This window comes from Pipra filicauda, unplaced genomic scaffold (genome assembly GCF_003945595.2).
Source record: "Pipra filicauda isolate LSUMZ 115617 unplaced genomic scaffold, ASM394559v2 scaffold170_size1570365_pilon, whole genome shotgun sequence".
In the NCBI taxonomy this organism is placed as follows: Eukaryota; Metazoa; Chordata; class Aves; order Passeriformes; family Pipridae; genus Pipra; species Pipra filicauda.
This window is the reverse complement of record NW_024104218.1, coordinates 336,401-353,217: the sequence shown is the minus strand read 5'-3', so window position 1 is coordinate 353,217 and position 16,817 is coordinate 336,401. Positions and strand designations below refer to the sequence as shown.

General features: G+C 47.2%; 2 protein-coding genes across 6 annotated transcripts in view; one reads left to right on the top strand and one right to left on the bottom strand.

Moving 5' to 3' along the window:
* Nucleotides 1-11,106, top strand: part of BRD3 (bromodomain containing 3) — a 45,429-nt gene extending 34,323 nt beyond the window's left edge. For 4 of the 5 annotated variants that reach the window (XM_027731658.2, XM_039379592.1, XM_039379593.1 and 1 more), the window contains 6 exons: nucleotides 1,349-1,477; nucleotides 1,883-2,074; nucleotides 2,410-2,645; nucleotides 3,171-3,463; nucleotides 5,242-5,370; nucleotides 6,113-6,228. In XM_027731658.2, coding sequence (XP_027587459.1) covers nucleotides 1,349-1,477; nucleotides 1,883-2,074; nucleotides 2,410-2,645; nucleotides 3,171-3,463; nucleotides 5,242-5,370; nucleotides 6,113-6,228 — 1,095 coding nt within the window. Of the gene's footprint in view, nucleotides 1-1,348; nucleotides 1,478-1,882; nucleotides 2,075-2,409; nucleotides 2,646-3,170; nucleotides 3,464-5,241; nucleotides 5,371-6,112 lie in introns of all 5 variants that reach the window. The other variant, XM_027731657.2, reaches the window with a different exon arrangement.
* A 1,510-nt stretch (nucleotides 11,107-12,616) lies between these two features.
* Nucleotides 12,617-16,408, bottom strand: BRD3OS (BRD3 opposite strand). The gene is made up of 2 exons (XM_027731664.2): nucleotides 16,320-16,408; nucleotides 12,617-16,063 (listed from the first exon to the last, which is right to left on the bottom strand). Exon 2 carries the CDS (start codon nucleotides 15,440-15,442, stop codon nucleotides 15,173-15,175), a length of 270 nt encoding a protein of 89 aa, XP_027587465.1. The 5' UTR covers nucleotides 15,443-16,063; nucleotides 16,320-16,408; the 3' UTR covers nucleotides 12,617-15,172.
* Nucleotides 16,409-16,817: the final 409 nt, after the last annotated feature.

Here is a 16,817-nt window from a genome sequence, read left to right as displayed (position 1 = left end):
TGGTTTATTCACCAAGAGAATGAGTTCTCCTGACAAAAGTTTGACAGATGTCTGGCAGGGGCAGCACAGCAGGGAGCAAGGCTGCAGGAGTGTCACCACCCCTGGAGCAGGTCCCTCTGAATCTGCATCCCTGGAGGTGAAATTCTGCCCTATTCCCAGCAGAAACAGTTCTGGGAGCCATTGCAGTGTTTCCAGATAGTTACAAGGTCTCTCATGTAGATGTGAAATTTCTGTAGCTTTCATTGAACAAATGGTAATTTTGCTTGTGTTTGGGGTGGATGACAGACCCTGAACATCCCAGATTTCTGGTGGGATGGGGAATGTCTGTCTGCACCCTGTCTGCCAGTCAGCCCCTTCCCTTCACTGGGGATACAGGTGCACAGGATATACAAAAGGGAGGCCTGTATGTACTTGGCAAATAGAGAATTTCTTTAAACCCAGGTCTTTTAAATGCAAATGAAATCTAGTGTTAGTTTCTCTTTCCTTTCAGCAGGAGTAATTGGAGCTAAGGTTTTATACATAGTAGTAATATATGCATAAAATCAATTAAGTGCTAGGAATGCTCTAAACTGTTCTCTAAACCCATGCCATTCAGTCCCAAACAGCAAGAGAAATGGACAGAAATGAGAGCTGAGAAATAAGAGAAAGGAACAAGGTGCAAATATTTAGCTCCTGATACTTATTCTCACTACACTAGGAAGTAACATTATGAACAGGTTCGTAAAGGGGGAATTCTGTATCAATTGGGCTTTTAAATCAGAAATAGGTGGTGTAGCTTAACTGTAAATACCTATTTTGCTGTAGGAATTGCCAAGCAATCTTCCTGCCTGTGTTAGCAGGAAGTCAGAGCCAGATTTTCATCATCTTTTCTGCCCTTTCAGATTTACAGGGCAAATATACCCAAGCAGCACACAGAAATACACACTGAAGGTACTCCTGTAATTGTAACTTGCTCATTGACTCTTGCCCTTTATATCCATTATCTTTGTTTGTATTAGTTCCAGCAAACCCTTTTTCTAAATGTTTCCTATTAGAATGTGGACCCTGACAGATTTATATTTTACTACTTAGAAAACAACCCAAATTTAGAATCTTAGTGTTTAAACTGTTATGGAGCATTATCAACTTCTTTGGTTGCCTGGTGTTTGTTTGCTTGTTTTATAAAGCAGAAACTCAATGTTATTTAGGAACCAATAACCCAAATCAAACTACCCCTTCTCTTAGACAAATGGGACTTTTCAGGCTGCTCTGTCTCCAAGATGCACGTTGTCCTCCCCGCAGTTGCTACAAATGCCTTTTGCTCATGGCTTTTTTCTCCCCTTTTTCCCTTTGGCTTGTTTGTTTGCAGAAGAAAATGGACAGTCGGGAATACCAGGATGCACAAGGTTTCGCAGCAGATATTCGGTTAATGTTCTCTAATTGTTACAAGTACAATCCTCCAGACCACGAAGTGGTAGCCATGGCCAGGAAGCTCCAGGTAAAGGTGTTGGCAAATGTGTCTTCCAGAGTTACCTTTAGCTCAGCTACAAGGTGTCAGTTCAGAGGTCCAGGTGTGGATATGCTCTTGGCACCAGCCAAGGAGAGCCGGTGATTTCTCCAGCCCTTGGAAAGAGCCTTGTGCTCTCCTGCAGAGTTGTGCTCTTCCCCACGGCGTGGCCTAATGCCACGTTTCCACTCCTAAAAAATTATAATCCTTGCTGTCAAAGTAAGGGGAGAATTTTCTTGGCCTTACAGATGGCCATACATCTTCTGTATATTATTATTTACTTGTACAGGACCTTGTGTAGTGCAATAAGACCCTGACCCTGATGTGTTTAAAAGGCCCGAGCGAGCTGTTTGTGGCCGAGGCTCCTTTAGTCACCAGTTTTCCTCCTTTCTGCAGGATGTCTTTGAGATGAGGTTTGCAAAAATGCCCGACGAGCCTGCAGAGGCCCCCCCTCCACCTCCACCAACAGCACCAGTGGTGAGCAAAAGCACAGAGAGCAGTCACAGCAGCGAGGAGAGCTCCTCTGACTCGGACAGCTCCGACTCGGAGGAAGAGCGAGCGACTCGGCTGGCGGAGCTCCAGGAGCAGGTACTGCAACAGCTGAGCTGTGTGTCAGTGCAGCAGAAAGGGCACAGCAGGAGGAAGGGGTTGATTTTGTTCTTAAAAATCCCATCTAGGCTGGGATGCAGGAAAACACTCTCCCCTTCTCCCAGCTAAAGGGGGAAAACACTCAGCTGCGCAATAAGTGAGTGTTTGATGTAACGGTAGTTTTGTCTCACTGCTGATGCTCTGCGCTTCCTTCTGGGATCCCAGAGTATATCACTGACTTTGGGATGTACTTACACCTTGGGATGTAGAAGGGTAGTGGAGGCATCAACTATCCTGCCTTGAAGGCTGATCAGTTTTTCCCCGTTCTCCCCCAGCTGAAGGCTGTCCACGAGCAGTTGGCTGCACTGTCACAAGCGCCAGTGAACAAACCAAAGAAAAAAAAAGAGAAGAAGGAAAAAGAGAAGAAAAAGAAAGATAAAGAGAAGGAAAAAGAAAAGCACAAAGTAAAAACCGAGGAGGAGAAGAAACCCAAGGTGGCTCAGCCACCAAAACAAACCCAACAGAAGAAAGCCCCAGCTAAGAAAGCAAACAGCACAACCACAGCAAACAGGTGAGAGCCTGCCTTCTGCAAGGTGCCTCGAGGGGAGAGCCAAGAGCTTCCAGCCTTGTTCTTAATTAATTCCTGGGGAAGCTCAGTTGTCAGAGCAGTTAATTTGCTGTTGAATAGTGTCCCCGTTCCCAGACAACTCCAGGGAGTCTTTAAGTTAGAGCTGGCAGTGGAACTATTATGTTTTCACTGTCCAACCCTTAGAATCCCTGCCTGATCGCTCTCAGATAAGGTTTTGGGTTTTGCCTTTTGTGCAACCACCAAGAACGTGCCACTTCATTGCTGCCCCCCTGCTGCCACTGGGGCTTGTTGTCACGCTTCACAGGGCTAAAATATAATAGGAATAAAACAGCTGATCTCAGATGGCTGAACTTTTTCAGCAGTTGTGGTGCTGTTCAAGCCGTCTGACAAGAGGTTCAAAGCCAAGGGCATTGGGATGTTTGTTACAAGGGAGTTAGGGAAAAAAAAAAAAAGGATTCATTGCTTCTATGTACCCATGGATATTTTCATGCTTGACAACCTCCCCAGGCAGCCCAAGAAAGGAGGCAAACAGGCATCTGCAACCTACGACTCGGATGAGGAGGAGGAAGGTCTGCCCATGACCTATGATGAGAAACGACAGCTCAGCCTGGACATCAACCGCCTGCCCGGGGAGAAGCTCGGCAGGGTGGTGCACATCATCCAGTCACGGGAACCTTCCCTCAGAGACTCCAATCCCGATGAGATAGAAATAGATTTTGAAACGTTGAAGCCCACAACTTTACGAGAACTGGAGAGATACGTGAAATCTTGTTTACAGAAAAAACAAAGGAAACCGTTTTGTAAGTTCCCCCACCAGCTCTTGGGCTCAGCTTTGGAGTCAGGGCATGTGTGTTGAGATTCTCTTATCCAGCTGTTGGGTATGTGACGACAGGGATTTTTTTAGAGATCCTTTTCTCCCAAGAAAATGTACAGAAACTTTCTATTTTTTTTTTCTGTTCTTTCTTCCCATGATGTCGTGCTGCAGAGACCTGGAGAGCTATTGTGTTCCTCTGCAAGACGTGTGTGATGCCTTTATTACTTATCCAGACTCTGGAAGGCACTGTAAAGGTTTCAGTCTCATTGTGTTAGGTGTTATGTGTACACATCTGGAAGGATCAGTTTCTTATCCTGAATAGTTCAGCATCTAATTAGAAAGGAAATAAAAAGCATGGTTGGGATCCAAACCACCAAGGGAATAAATAACTTGTACAAAGTTACCTGGGCAACATGTGGATTCTGGGTGTAAGTGTCTGAGTTGTATATTCAGCCCAAAACTGTTCTTCCTATGTGGCCTGATCACCAGATTGCCCTCAGTGTCTCAGCTCAGAGGGTTAGTGTTCATGTGCCACTGAGTGTGTGGTTCAGTGAGGGACAGACTTGTCTCTGTGCCTTTTCCACAAGGTGAATTGTCACAGCCCCTTGAGGGTTTAGCTCCAGCTAAACAGCAGTAGGATCACTTACCTGAAGTGGTCCTGGCTAAGAGGGAATTGTGCTGTTAAGGCCGTGACACAAAAGCCACTCCCCACTCTTGCAGAGCAGCTCCATTTCTTCCCCACAGGATTTTCACATGGGCCTAAGCAAACTGCAGACTTTCACCCTTCTTTTTTCTTTTTTTAATACGCTGCTTTAATTTATTTTTTCCCCCGAATCCTTCACTATTGGAAGAGCTCAGGATAGGATTTTTCAGAGTGGTTAGGAATGAAAAGCATCCTTAATTTTGGAACCAAAACATAAAGTAACACAGATAACCTCAGGTGTCCAACCTGTGAGCCTGACATGCCTGACCCCAGCTGGACTATTGAGATGAGTGTTCAGGGGTGCACCCTCTTAGGACTGTGTTTTCCAGATTTCTTTCTTTATAAATCATTGCTTAAAAGTAGTGCACAGAAACGTAGGTATTTCCTTGCTGGATCAGGCAAAATATCTGGCCCCGGTGTTTCTGATCCTGGCCAACACCTGCGTTCAATTACTCCTTCTTTTGGAGGAATATTTCCTCTGCAGTATTGCTGGTACTTCTCACCATTTCCATCCTGGTGCAGCTACATTCCTGTTGTCTGCCAGCCTTTGCCTCAGTTGGTTTTTTAATTTGTCCTTGTTTGTTTTGTTTTATATTTAGAGCAACATAAACCACAGTAGATTCTTGCATGAGGTACCGGAAGTTTGATTGGCAGATGCTTTTCTCCTGACAACCTTTAATGGGACACTTTATTTTACAGGGCAGAAAACCCATGTAACAATTCTGTAATTACAAATGTGTAATTATTGACCATATAAGTGGCTGGTAAGTAACCTGTAATGACAAGGTCATTACATGGATATTTCTATCTTCTAAAATACTTTCCAGAAGATCTCTCTTAAAAAAAAAAATGCATGTTTAGAGGATGGTGGTGATTGGATGAGTCGGACAACTTCACGTGTTGTCTTCTATCTGGGATGTGTAGTTGCTGTGTGATCACTTGATCTTAGCAGTGTCACTGTAGAGTGTTCACACAGATTTACATGCCCTGTAAAATAGTGATGTCCACTCTTTTCCCCTGCATCCATGCAGCTTCAGAAACTGTGTGTTCCTCCTCCCCAGCTGCAGGTGGAAAAAAGCAAGCAGCGAAGTCAAAAGAAGAGTTAGCTCAGGAAAAGAAGAAAGAACTAGAAAAACGGTTACAGGACGTCAGTGGGCAGCTAAACAACAACAAGAAACCTGCAAAGAAAGGTAATGGCCTTGGTTTTACTGTAAAAACAGAGCCCCAAAAGTTGTTTGTGTAGACAGACTCGCAGAGACAAAACCTCCGCCTTCTTGTAGCCTTGGGTTTGTCTCTGTGACAGGTACCCCAGTTGTTACTGCTGGGCACTGAGCTCCTGTGTGGGGTCTGCTTTGGTCCCTGTCCAGGTGGAAACTCTGGGTGGTAAATGAGAGGTGTCTTGGAGGCAATTTCTCCTTCAGAGGGAGGAGGATCTCCTCTGTATTAGCCTGTGCATACAGACCAGTACCACAGAGCATCTAACACGTGACTTTTCTCCATTGTGGGATTAAAAAAAAGCCCGAGCCCCACATAGTTCAATTGTGGAAGATGCTACAAAAAGTTCCTCCAGTGCAAACAAAGCTGTTTCCAGCTTTGCACAGGTCAGGAGGGGGTTTTTCCTGTGCTCAGAGTTGCACTGAAGCAGGCACAGCTCCAGGTGCTCTGCGCTCTCTCACCTGAACCTGTAGGGCTGTGGGGACATTGCCCTCCTGTAGAGCTCCTGTGTGGATCCCAGACTTCCATGGTCACCTGCAGCCTGAGGAACCCTGTCATCCACTGACAGGACAGGCTTGTGGCAGCAAGCAAAGGCTGCTGTTAAGTAAGCTGCCCAGGGAAAATTGGGAACAAAGCCTTGGAGGATGAAGGCTGTGGGCAAACCTTCTCTATTTCAGTTCCTTGCGAGTAACCACATCGCCCCCTTCTTCCCCGCAGAGAAATCCGGCTCCACTCCCTCTGGAGGCCCCTCCCGGCTCAGCAGCAGCAGCTCCTCCGAGTCTGGGAGCAGCAGCTCCAGCGGCTCCAGCTCGGACAGCAGCGATTCGGAATGAGTTACGGACACTGGGACACAAAACAAACGGACATCCCCCTCCCCGATGCTCTGCAGTGTTCCTTCCCCTCCTTAACGTACTGCTCTCCTCCTACGGTGGTCAGGTTTTATCCCCTCTCTCTTTCTCTGACTTTTTTTATTTTATTTTTTAATTCAGTGTTATAAAAGGTATCTTCCTTTTTTTTTTTTTTTTTGGGGGGGGTGCTCTCTTTTAATAGGTCAAAGATCTTTGCGTGTGCGTGTGAATTAGACTTTATGACAAATAGTTCCCTTTGCATAAAGTCTCTAAAATACATTTATCCGAAAAAAAATTTGTTGAAAATGGAAGAACTTTGAGCTCTTAGCAGGAGATAAATAGAAAATTCTGCAAGGTTTGTAGTACATTTCTCTCCCATCCCTTCCCTCTCCTCAGAATGTTCTCTTTTAATAAGCCTGCCTGGCTCACACAAGGTAAAAAAAAAACCCATCTTTTTTTAAAGGAATCTCTGTAAAATGGTACTGTATCTGAAAGATGTTAGCTTTTGAACTAGTTGGTGTATTTGTTATTAGCACTAGTATTCTTAATCTCGAAGTCTACGGTGTGATGAAAATGTCAGATGCTATCATCTTTTTACATAAAAACAAACAAAAAAAAATCCAAAAAAATTCTCATGTACTGTGGATTGCTAACATGCTTTTTTTTTTTTTTTTTTTTAATCTTGGTAGAGGCATTGGCACCTATTCAGGAAGGTATTTAAGCATGAATTTAACTTTTAAGCACATGAGCAATATAAGTGGTTGCATTTCTTGGTTTTTCCACTCAGAAGTTTCATTTTTTCCTGGGGATTCATTGGGAAGAAGGGAGCGAGGGACACTCAAGTTTCTTGGGAATGTTATTTTTAACATGAAATAGATAATTTCCAGGAAATGGATGCTGTCTATGAAAGTTTTCATTGAACTGAAAACAGGTTTTGGCTGGAAGTTGTCAGCTGGACCTTGGGGTGATCCTGCACTGACCAAGACAAGTCATGTGCTCGTTACTGGACACAAGCTTAGGGATTTTCTCCATGACAAGCACCTCAGTCTGGGCTTAAAATAAAGCACCACTTGAGCTCCAGCTGAGGCTGAGCTGGCAGGGGAAGTGGAGAGGGATTTTGTGTGGGTTTGGGTTTTCTGCTTGAGTTTGCTTTTTTCCCCCCCCTTCTCCTTATTGTTTCAGTAGTGAGCTCCCACAAAGGGAATGCTACTTCTCTGTCGTGCAGGGTGCAGGTTTCCAGGCACTGAAGTGCTTTACCTCGCTGAAAAGAAAAAAGAGGGGAGGGAGAAAAGGAAGAAAAGAGCCAGTTTTTGAAGACTTGCTATTTTTTTGAGTCCAGCCTAATGTTTTGACCTGCACTGCTGCAATTCACTCTGTTTTCAGTGTCCCTAATTTCATGTATATACCGTGACTTTATTTATTAAATACCATTGGTCATTCAAAATGTAATAAAACCTAACAAAAGCCTGCATCTCTGCAGGCCAGCAGACGTGCAGACTTTTAATGAGGTTCCAACCACATCTCAAAAACAAACAAATTAGCACCAACAAAGCAAATAAAAATCTGCAACTTTATTTATATACCTTGGGCTTCATACCTACAGGTGCTACAGTCCCATCTGTCATGTGTCTGGTGCTCTGTCATATTTGGTGTGTTCATTTTTACTTTTTTTTTTCTTTCTTTTCACCCCAGCCCCCTTTTTTCCTGTTTTGTACAGATTTTGGAGACATATAGTCAGATACAATTTCTTGATTTTTCTCAGTGATATTTCCAGTGGTCTTTTTCCTCCTCCCCTCTGGGTTTGTTTTTTTTTTTTTGGTAGAACAGTGGGGGGTTTATCCTTTTCTAATCCAGCTTTCAGGAAAACACCGGTTCTATAATTATATAAAATTTGTAATCTGAGGGGCAGAAGTTTATTGTAAATTCTTTAAAGAAAAAATACACAGTTCTAACAGAAAGTTATGCCTTTCCTTCTCCAGCACCAGCCCCCAAAGCTGCCTCTCTGATGTGGTGTAGCCCTAAAATTCACCTTCCTGTGGTCTCAGTGATTTGCCAGAGGCCCCATGGTGCAAATGTGGGATCTGGGTGATGTCCCTGTGCTGGGAAGTTGGGAAGCACAGGGCCAGCCTGTTCTTAGCATTCCATGGTTTGCATTTTCAGCTGCATCCACCAGTCACTTACTGCCCCATAACCAAGGTTTGATTAGCTGAACCTTGGCCATCTGCCTTTCAAAATCTGGTGGTGACCACAGTGGGCAGGAGGCTCTCAAGCCTTTCAGATTGTTTCCCACAGTATTTGAAAGGAAAATGTTCTGATTCTTACTGAAGTTAATTATTTTTATTTTCCATTGACAATGGAGTTATTTTAGTTCCTATATTTTTTTAAATCCTACCCTTAAAAAGTTTTCCCCCCAGACAGATCCTTAGTAATATATTTTCAGAATTTACACGAGGAAATGTAATATTCACCTCATTAAGAGCTTGGGTTTCTTTTTAACGGGGTTGGGTTTCATCTGTGCTTCTCCTTCTGTGTGCGACTTGCATTATCGAAACCAGCTCGTGTTTTAGTTGAACTAATTGCAACCAATTCACTGCCATGACAACTTGGATAAACAAGCTCCTGGTTTTCCCTGCTTGGAACCTTTTCCTGTGTGCATTAACCTGAGCTGTGCTGTTGATGGGCTGTGGTGGTCGCTCCCTTGTGGAGAACAAACCGGAGCCGGTGCTGGAGGCAAGAGCATCTCAGCAGCATCACTGCCCACCTGGGGACGTGGCTCTGCAGCATCCCATCGTCCTCTGACATCAAGGACAGCCCCCCTGGAGCACGGCAAGGGCACAGACATTCCTCTGGGATCCGCAGGTCTGTTCCACCAAAATCAGTGGAAAGCTGGAGGCCAAAGGGTTGGGGACCACGTGTGGAGCGATGGGAAGGGGCCTGGCCTGAGGCTGGCTGCAGGGCTGGAGGAGGATCCCTCTTTTAGCTGGCAAACCACCCCAGCTTGGGGGTTTTCAAGGAAAACAACCTGCCAAAACCACCCCGGAGCGTGAAGAACTACCTGCATAGCTTTGATCTACCGGCTGCAACTTGGGCTACCACTTAGAGGGAAACTGTTCTCATGGAAAGTGAGGTGTTCCCTACGAAATGGCAGCTCACAGGAGGAATCCATTTTGGCATGACCTTCATTTCAGGAAAGGAATCGGGGACTCCTCATTTCCAAATGTTGTTCTTACACTTCTCAATTCTCACACTGTTTATAGTGCTCATTATCCCCCACCATGTCTGTAGTGGTGCCTCTTGTATCTCCCAAGTGTCTCCAGGAAAGAAGAGATGTTTCCAGTCCATAGTAAGTAGCAGCAGCCCTTAATGAGTTGGGAACTGAAACAATAGAGCATTTATTTAACTCGGTTTGTATTGCATGACGTGTCAGTACGGATGTCACGAAATAACTTTAAAATGATCAAGCATAGAACGTTTGAAATAACATTTTTAAACTTAAGAATAAAAAAAAAAAAAAAAAGAAAAAAAATAAATTTTTATGGTAGAATTTTTCTTGAATGAACAAAGTTTAACTTTGTTTTCCAGGAGAAACTTCACTGAAATCAGTATGATTTCATATGTATGCATACACACAAAGAGTTTTATTGAAACTGCTTTTTCTGACGAATTCCTGTTTTGACAAAATATCTGACCAGACCTTTATCCAATCAACCAGCATTATTGCACCTTTAAAAACTTTGTTAAACTTTTCTCTGATTGTAAACTCAGCCTGTCTCGTGGCTCAGTGGGACCAGAGGGAGATCTGCATCCCGTGGGCTCAGGCCCTGATCCATCGACCGAAGGAACCTGTTGGCTACAACAGTTCTCTGCTAACCAAATGTTGTCTGTACAGAATCATTTCAATTTTGTACTGATGTGGTTTTAACCTTTCCTACCGACAGGGTTTGTAACTGTAGAACTGATGTTTCAGGACTGTGTGTGACACCCCCCCTCACACACACACACACAACCACGTGTGTGTGTAAATATCCGACTTAGTCACCCCGTGAGGTCTCTTTCCATGTTCTCTATGTGGTAGAAGCAGACTGCAGTTACCTAATCTAGTTCTTTCTCTGTTTTGGGGACTTTTAGACCAGTTTTTAATTTTTATTTTCCTTGTTTTGAAAGGAATGATGTTTTTTAAAGTTGGGGTTGGAGCTGGGGGGACGGGATCGGGGCATGACAAAGTAAAAACACACCCTTTTTAGTACTGGATTTTAAAATCTCATTCCATTCTCAACCATGAGCAGTTACCACTAGGGCTAACTGTGGGCAGGCTCTGCATCATTAAAGATAAATTTAGGATTCATCACACTAGCAGCATTATCTTGCTTGAGCTGCATTTTTTAAAGAAAATGGTATTTGCATATCTTTTTAAAGTGTCATTTTTAAAAATAAATTAAACCACCGGCTAGGATTTGACACAGGCCACTTAGAACACAGCCCTGATACTGGCATAACCTAATCCAGAAAGATTTGTTGTTGTATTTTTGTTTTGTTATTTTGGGGTTTTTTTAATATTTAAAATAAAAAAAATTGTTACTTTTCTGTATGATGTGCATGCAAATTTACCGTAACTCTTTTTCTTAAAACTTTTTAGTGCCATTTCTAGTATATTCCTGTAAATGTCAGTTACTGAAAAAGAAACGAGTCAATGTAAGTAGTTTAGCTTGTTTATTGCAAATTGCTGGCCTCAAACACAACAGAATTAAAAAAAAAAAAAAAAAAAAAAATTTAGAAAGTAATCTTTGATGTTACTGGTAATCACGGACCCTGGTCCTGGGGCATTTGTTTTGTTTTCATAATAAAAAGAAAAATTGTTTTGTGTGTGCAGTTTGATCCCATATTTTCCGCCCCTCTCCTCCTCCCTTTCCTCATCTCCTTTTTCAGGTGTGGCCCTTGCTCCAGTTGCAAGCCTTGATCGAGCACTGCCATACACAAATGTAGATTTACTGAATCCTGGTGCTGTGAGCCTTGGAATAATTTGAAAGTCATTTTGCAAGCTCAGCTGTCAGTGGAGTGTCACACTAAGGGGGGCTGACTGCCTTCAGAGTATGGAACAAGTCTGGGGGCTCCGAATCACAGCTCAGTACCTGGTGTAGAGGTTCTTTAAATGCACCTTTCTGTTGGTGAGGGAGACACTCAGCTACTTCCGTGTACCTGGGCTGCCCAGGAAGGACTTTGACTCTTCCTAGAAGCCTGCAGGGGTCTTAGGTTGTGTGAGAATTGCACCTGATTGAGGTAAGTTCAGCAGAAAGGAGATGGACATTTCACCCAGGTTTCGTGCTGGCTTCTTTCAAGCCACCACAACACGAAGGAACCAGAGGGACTTTCTCACCTGCTCCACCAGCCAGACCCTGCAGGTCTGTGAGCTCAGGGTGACCTGGAAGGCACAGCTTGGAAAAGGGGGGCCTGGAGCAGCTGGTCACAGTCCCAGCAGAGTCTTGGCATTACTGTGTGGTGGCCAGGATCTATTTTAGTCACTGCAGAGCAAAACAGGGTTTGCTGTTCAGTTTCTCAGCTGTGTGCCTGATGGTTTATGTGTGAGGTGAGGGTTACACAGCCAGGCTTCCCCAGGGTTAATCTTTCTCTAACCCTGTTCCTGCTCACTGGGTTTCAGAGCCAGGATCTCCAAGGTTTCAGCAAACCTGTTTTGCTTCCCTGTTGTTGTATCAGTGTCACTGTGTTGTATCAGTGATACTCCCAAAGGAAGTGTTTGTTCAGCCTGTCCTCTAAACACTCTCCTGCGAGGCAGATGAGGGTATCTTCTCTAGCATTTACTGTTTAGTTATTTCTAGGTCAATCAAGCAGTGCTGTTTCTTGCAGACTTGATAGGTAAGGTTCAGCTCCTGCTGATAATCTGTACTGATGGGTGCACTGGGGAGGTCACACCCTAAATTCTGGGTCCTTCACTGCAAGGAAGAAAGACATGGAAGGGGCTGCCCAGGGAGGTGGTGGAGTCACCATCCCTGGAGGTGTCCAAGGAACAACTGGATGTGGCACTCAGTGCCCTGGTCTGGTTGACAAGGTGGTGATGGGTCACAGGTTGGGTGCAATAATCTTGGAGGTCTTTTCCAAGCTTACTGATTCTCTGATTCAGTGTGACAGCCAGAGGCTGATCCTCGTCCCTGAATGCACTGCTGAGACTTCAGGGCTGTTGGGCTTGGGGAGCTGGTGTTCACAGGTACAGTGGTGGGGCTCTGGAGCCCCACTAGTAAGTAAGGTAATTCCTCCCAGGTGGCAACTACCTGTGTGGGGATGGGGAGGGCCAACAGTGTAATCCTCACGTGTGCCAGAGCAGTTGAGGTGCAGGAGAAAAAACAGCTGCTCACAGTGCTGCATTCAAATCATTTTAATGCACTTTATCAAAGATGCTACAACGGTGTTTTAAACAAGTGCATCAACACCACACAACTGGCTCAAAGAAACGCTCGGTCACAGCAGCCACACCACAAACCTGCTGTGACCAGTGACACACAGATATGGAAAACTACAGTCACATTCACAGAGATGGAAGGACAACTCATCCTCTTCTTCCTGTACTGTCACATCCAGCCTCAATCCTGGAAGAATTTATGCACACACTTATGTTTTGAGTCTTGTATAGTCCAAATTGACACTCTGCAAATAACTGAATTTTGGTTTACCAGCCACATTAACAAAAAGAGACTGATTATACCCAAAATAACCATCTTTCTTACTGAAATTAAAAAGAAAATAAGTGTCGGGTTTCTTTTTCTATAAGAAAAGAAAATGAACAGCTGGTTTGGGGGATGTGCTGTTCCTTAAACTCCCAGAGTTCACATGCTCCCCAGGGCTGCTGGGCAGGCCCAGAACCCACCTCTCCTGCCTCTCCAGGTCGTTTCCACCTGCAGTTCCCAGGGGAGATCTTGGACCAGCCTCCTGCTTGTTTGTGTAAATAATCACCAGTTCACTCAGCCAGGAACTGGAGGCCCAGGTGGGTCACACATCCCTGGCAATGCTCTACCTCACCGGGCACTGGAGCACCGGCAGCTTGCCAAGCCTCGCTGGTTTTGTGAATCTCATTGAATACCCAGTTGAAAAACAGTTATTCACTGACATACTTCTCTTCCAGAGCTAGTCCTGACAAGACCAAGAGGGCTGTTTGTGTTCAGAGCAGTGCACGGGGAAGGAAAGCAGCGAGGTCCATCAGCAGGTTTAAATCTACGAGCACACACGTAAGATACCAAACACCAACACATGCAGAAATAGTTACTTTTAAAACATAATGAGCTGCCTATTGTTTGCAGTGCTATGGATCAGGGCTGAGAACACCAAACCTCTACGATCTCACGTTAAAACAGCTGTGTTCTGCTCAGCACCTTGAGTTCAGCAAGGTTGAGTGTACGTGTGTGTTGCAGCATTTAACCCACGTGGGAGAGGTGGAAGAGATTCTTCACTGGATTAAAATAAATAAACAAAAGTGCTTCAAAAATGCCAAGGAGGTTTCAGATAAATATAATAAAAGAAATGACTGTGCCTGATTTTAGGCAGGTAGATAATCCATACTGAAGTCAACATCAAATACTGATTTGCCTGGAGTTCAGCCCGTGCCCAAGCACTGCTGGGTTAGACACGCGTCCTAGGCAGGACAGAAACGGACTCTGTGACTTCACCCCGCTGTTACATTTTAATGATGAGCCCTGGGTACGTAATTTACACCCCTGGAAGTGGTAGTTTTGTTTTTAACAGAGATTCAGGTGCTTGCTGGGCTGAGTTCCTCAGCTTGATCTTGCCTTGAGCAAGTCGGGATTCAGCGGTAACGGAAACAACCTGAAAGCAGCCTCTGTGCCCAAGAGCTGCAGTGGAAGTGCTCTTCCCTCCTAAAATCCTTCAGTTAGTTGAAACAATCCCAGACACTACTTTTAAAATACATGCACCTAATCTACAGTCCAACCTGAATTAGAAGTTAAACCCTTCCAAGCTACTGCATGCACTAAAACTTGAATGGAAAGCAAATTTCAGTGGACTCTTCCCTTCTCCAGCTGCACTCAGGGGTAGGTACTGCTGTTTAGGACTTTCCTCGTGTCCCTTAGGAGATGTGTGTATTTACAGTAGCTTTCTTCCTTTGCTTTCCTGGGCCTGTCCCTCTCTTTCAGGTGGTTCACTGGGTGATCTGCTCCCAAAGCTGGCCCAGGGATCTACCCGCATGAAAGGAGTCAGCTCCCCTGACTCCAGAAGTCCTGTTATTTCCATGATCCCACACTGTGAGATCACAGAGGGCCCTGGGCTTTGCACGGGATGAAACTGCAGAGCACCTTTCCTGCCAGCTGTTGTGAAGGCTCAGATTAAATTCTCAACACATTCTTTCCCTCTTCCTCCCCACAATAAATGACTCCATTACCTGGTTGTAAGAGACCACTTCCAGGGCAGGAATTAAAGGGGGACAGGGCAAGCAGAACAAGTAGTGGCCAGGTGGTTTTGGAGGTCAAGTTCCCAAAACCATAGCCCTGATGGAAACGGATCTGCGCCCACCTCTGCCCCACCAGCATTCCCGGAGCCCTGGAAATAAGGACTTGCCAGTAAAATGCTGGCTGGGGACAGGCCCAAATGACAGCAGGTGTTTCTCAGGGTACACGAGCCACTTACAAGCGACACATGGTCCAGCACAGACCCTGCCAAGATGCTGGGCAGCAACGGGCTCGTGAGCTCCTGAGCGAGGCTGGTTTTGTTGCACACACGCAATGACATGCAAAATGGGAGTCTATCAACAGCAAAAACAAACAGAAACTCCAGCCAGCCTGTCTGGCCTATCCTGTACACGCTGCTTCAGCTGCACCTCTGAGAGAGGATGGTGCAAACCCACCTCCCCCAGCTCGACACGAGTCTGGTTCCTCTCCATGCGCGGCTCCCTAATTTAAACCCACGGAAATCACATAATGGCACAAAACTTGGACTGCCCCGTGTCCCTGGAGACATCCAGCTTGTTTTTGTCCCGCACCAGGATGGCCTCATTGCCGTACTGCGAGTACCACATGCTCCGGCTCCGGCTCAGGTACGTGTTGGGAGGAGCCGATTCCAGTTTCTGCTGCTGCTGCTGCCAGATGAGCAGAGAGGTGTCCCTGTAGCGCAGCCGTGCGTAGCCCTCGGACAAGGCCTTCTCGGGCAGGGGCACCCTCCCGTTCATTAGTGTGTCACTCATCTGCTCCAGGAGAGCCCCAACCACGGGAGCTCCTTCCCAACAGCTCCAAAATACGCCCCGCTGGGTCGGTCCGGGTCGATTGCTGCTGCTGCTGCTTTGAGCCCGAGGGAGAACATCCCAGGGGACGGCTCTCGGGATCCACGACACTCAGGAGAGGGAGAAGGGATACACACGCCCCAAAATCGCAACGGGCAGCCTGGCCTCGCTTAATAAACAAACCAGAACTTCTGAAAGCTCATCCGGGGGTGATGCTGCTGAGTGTTTCATGCTGTGAAGGGACCACACGCACGTGAGCTGCTCGTTGACAGTCTGTGGAGTATCTCAGTAGGTGTGAATGGTGGCTCTGGGGCCCTGGGCTGGGTCTGCAGCCAGGCAGGACAGGATGAGCGGTTCTGGAGGAGCTCTGCTTCCCTGAAGAATGGGTCCCGAAGCCATAGGGCAGATCTAGAAGGTCAGACCCACGAGGTCACCAGTGCCCAGGCCCGTGCGTGGCCTCTCCACCGGTGACAGGAGTGATGGACGGGCGCTTGGCAAGTCACGTGCTCAGGGATGCAGGAGAAGATGCTGCCTCGGCCCTGGTTGTGGTACCCGAGCCGGAGGGCCGTCACCTCCCGACGGCACCTGCGAGGCACAGCGAGGGTCACCCCAAGGGCTGCCAGCGAGGGTCCCTGCCCTGCGAGTGTTCCTTTCCGTGCCCCCCCCCGGCTCCCGCCCGCCCCCGCGACCCCTTCCACCGGCTCCGCGCACCGCCCACGGCCCCCGCGGGTGTCCCGCACGCCCCGTCCCTGCGCGCCCCGCCCGGGGCCCCCCCGCACACCCCCCTGCGCATCCCCCCGCGGGGTCCCCGCGCCCCCCGCCCGCGCCCCCCCGGCCCCACCGTGCTGCGCTGTCCGGCCCGGCCCGGCTCGGCCCCGGCGCCGCTGGGCTCGGCCGAGCAGCCGCCGAGGCTCCTCCCCGCAGTGATGCGCTCGGGAGGAGCCAGAGCCGGGACGGGGCGGGCGAGGGCGGGGGCACCGGGGGGGCGGCAGGGGCGGTGGGCGCTGCGCGCTGCGGTGGGGAGTGCCGCGGTGGGGTCCCGGGTGCGGCAGTGGGGCACCCCGAGTGGGGTGCGTGGGTCTGGGGCTGACGATGGGGGTCCTCGCGGTGGGTCGCACGGGTGCCAGCCAGCACCGGGTGCCCAGTGCGTTTTAAAGGGACACCCAGCCCAGCGTGTGCTGAGCCCGTGCTGGGAGCAACTGGACGAGCCCGCTGTTGCCGTCCGGCGCTGCCCTTGGGAGAGGGGCTCTCCCGCCTGCCGGAGGTGCCGGAGGGTCCCAGCCCAGGGATTTTCAGCCAAGTCTCCTTTCTGGTGGGCAACTGGTGGAGCAGCTGCTTG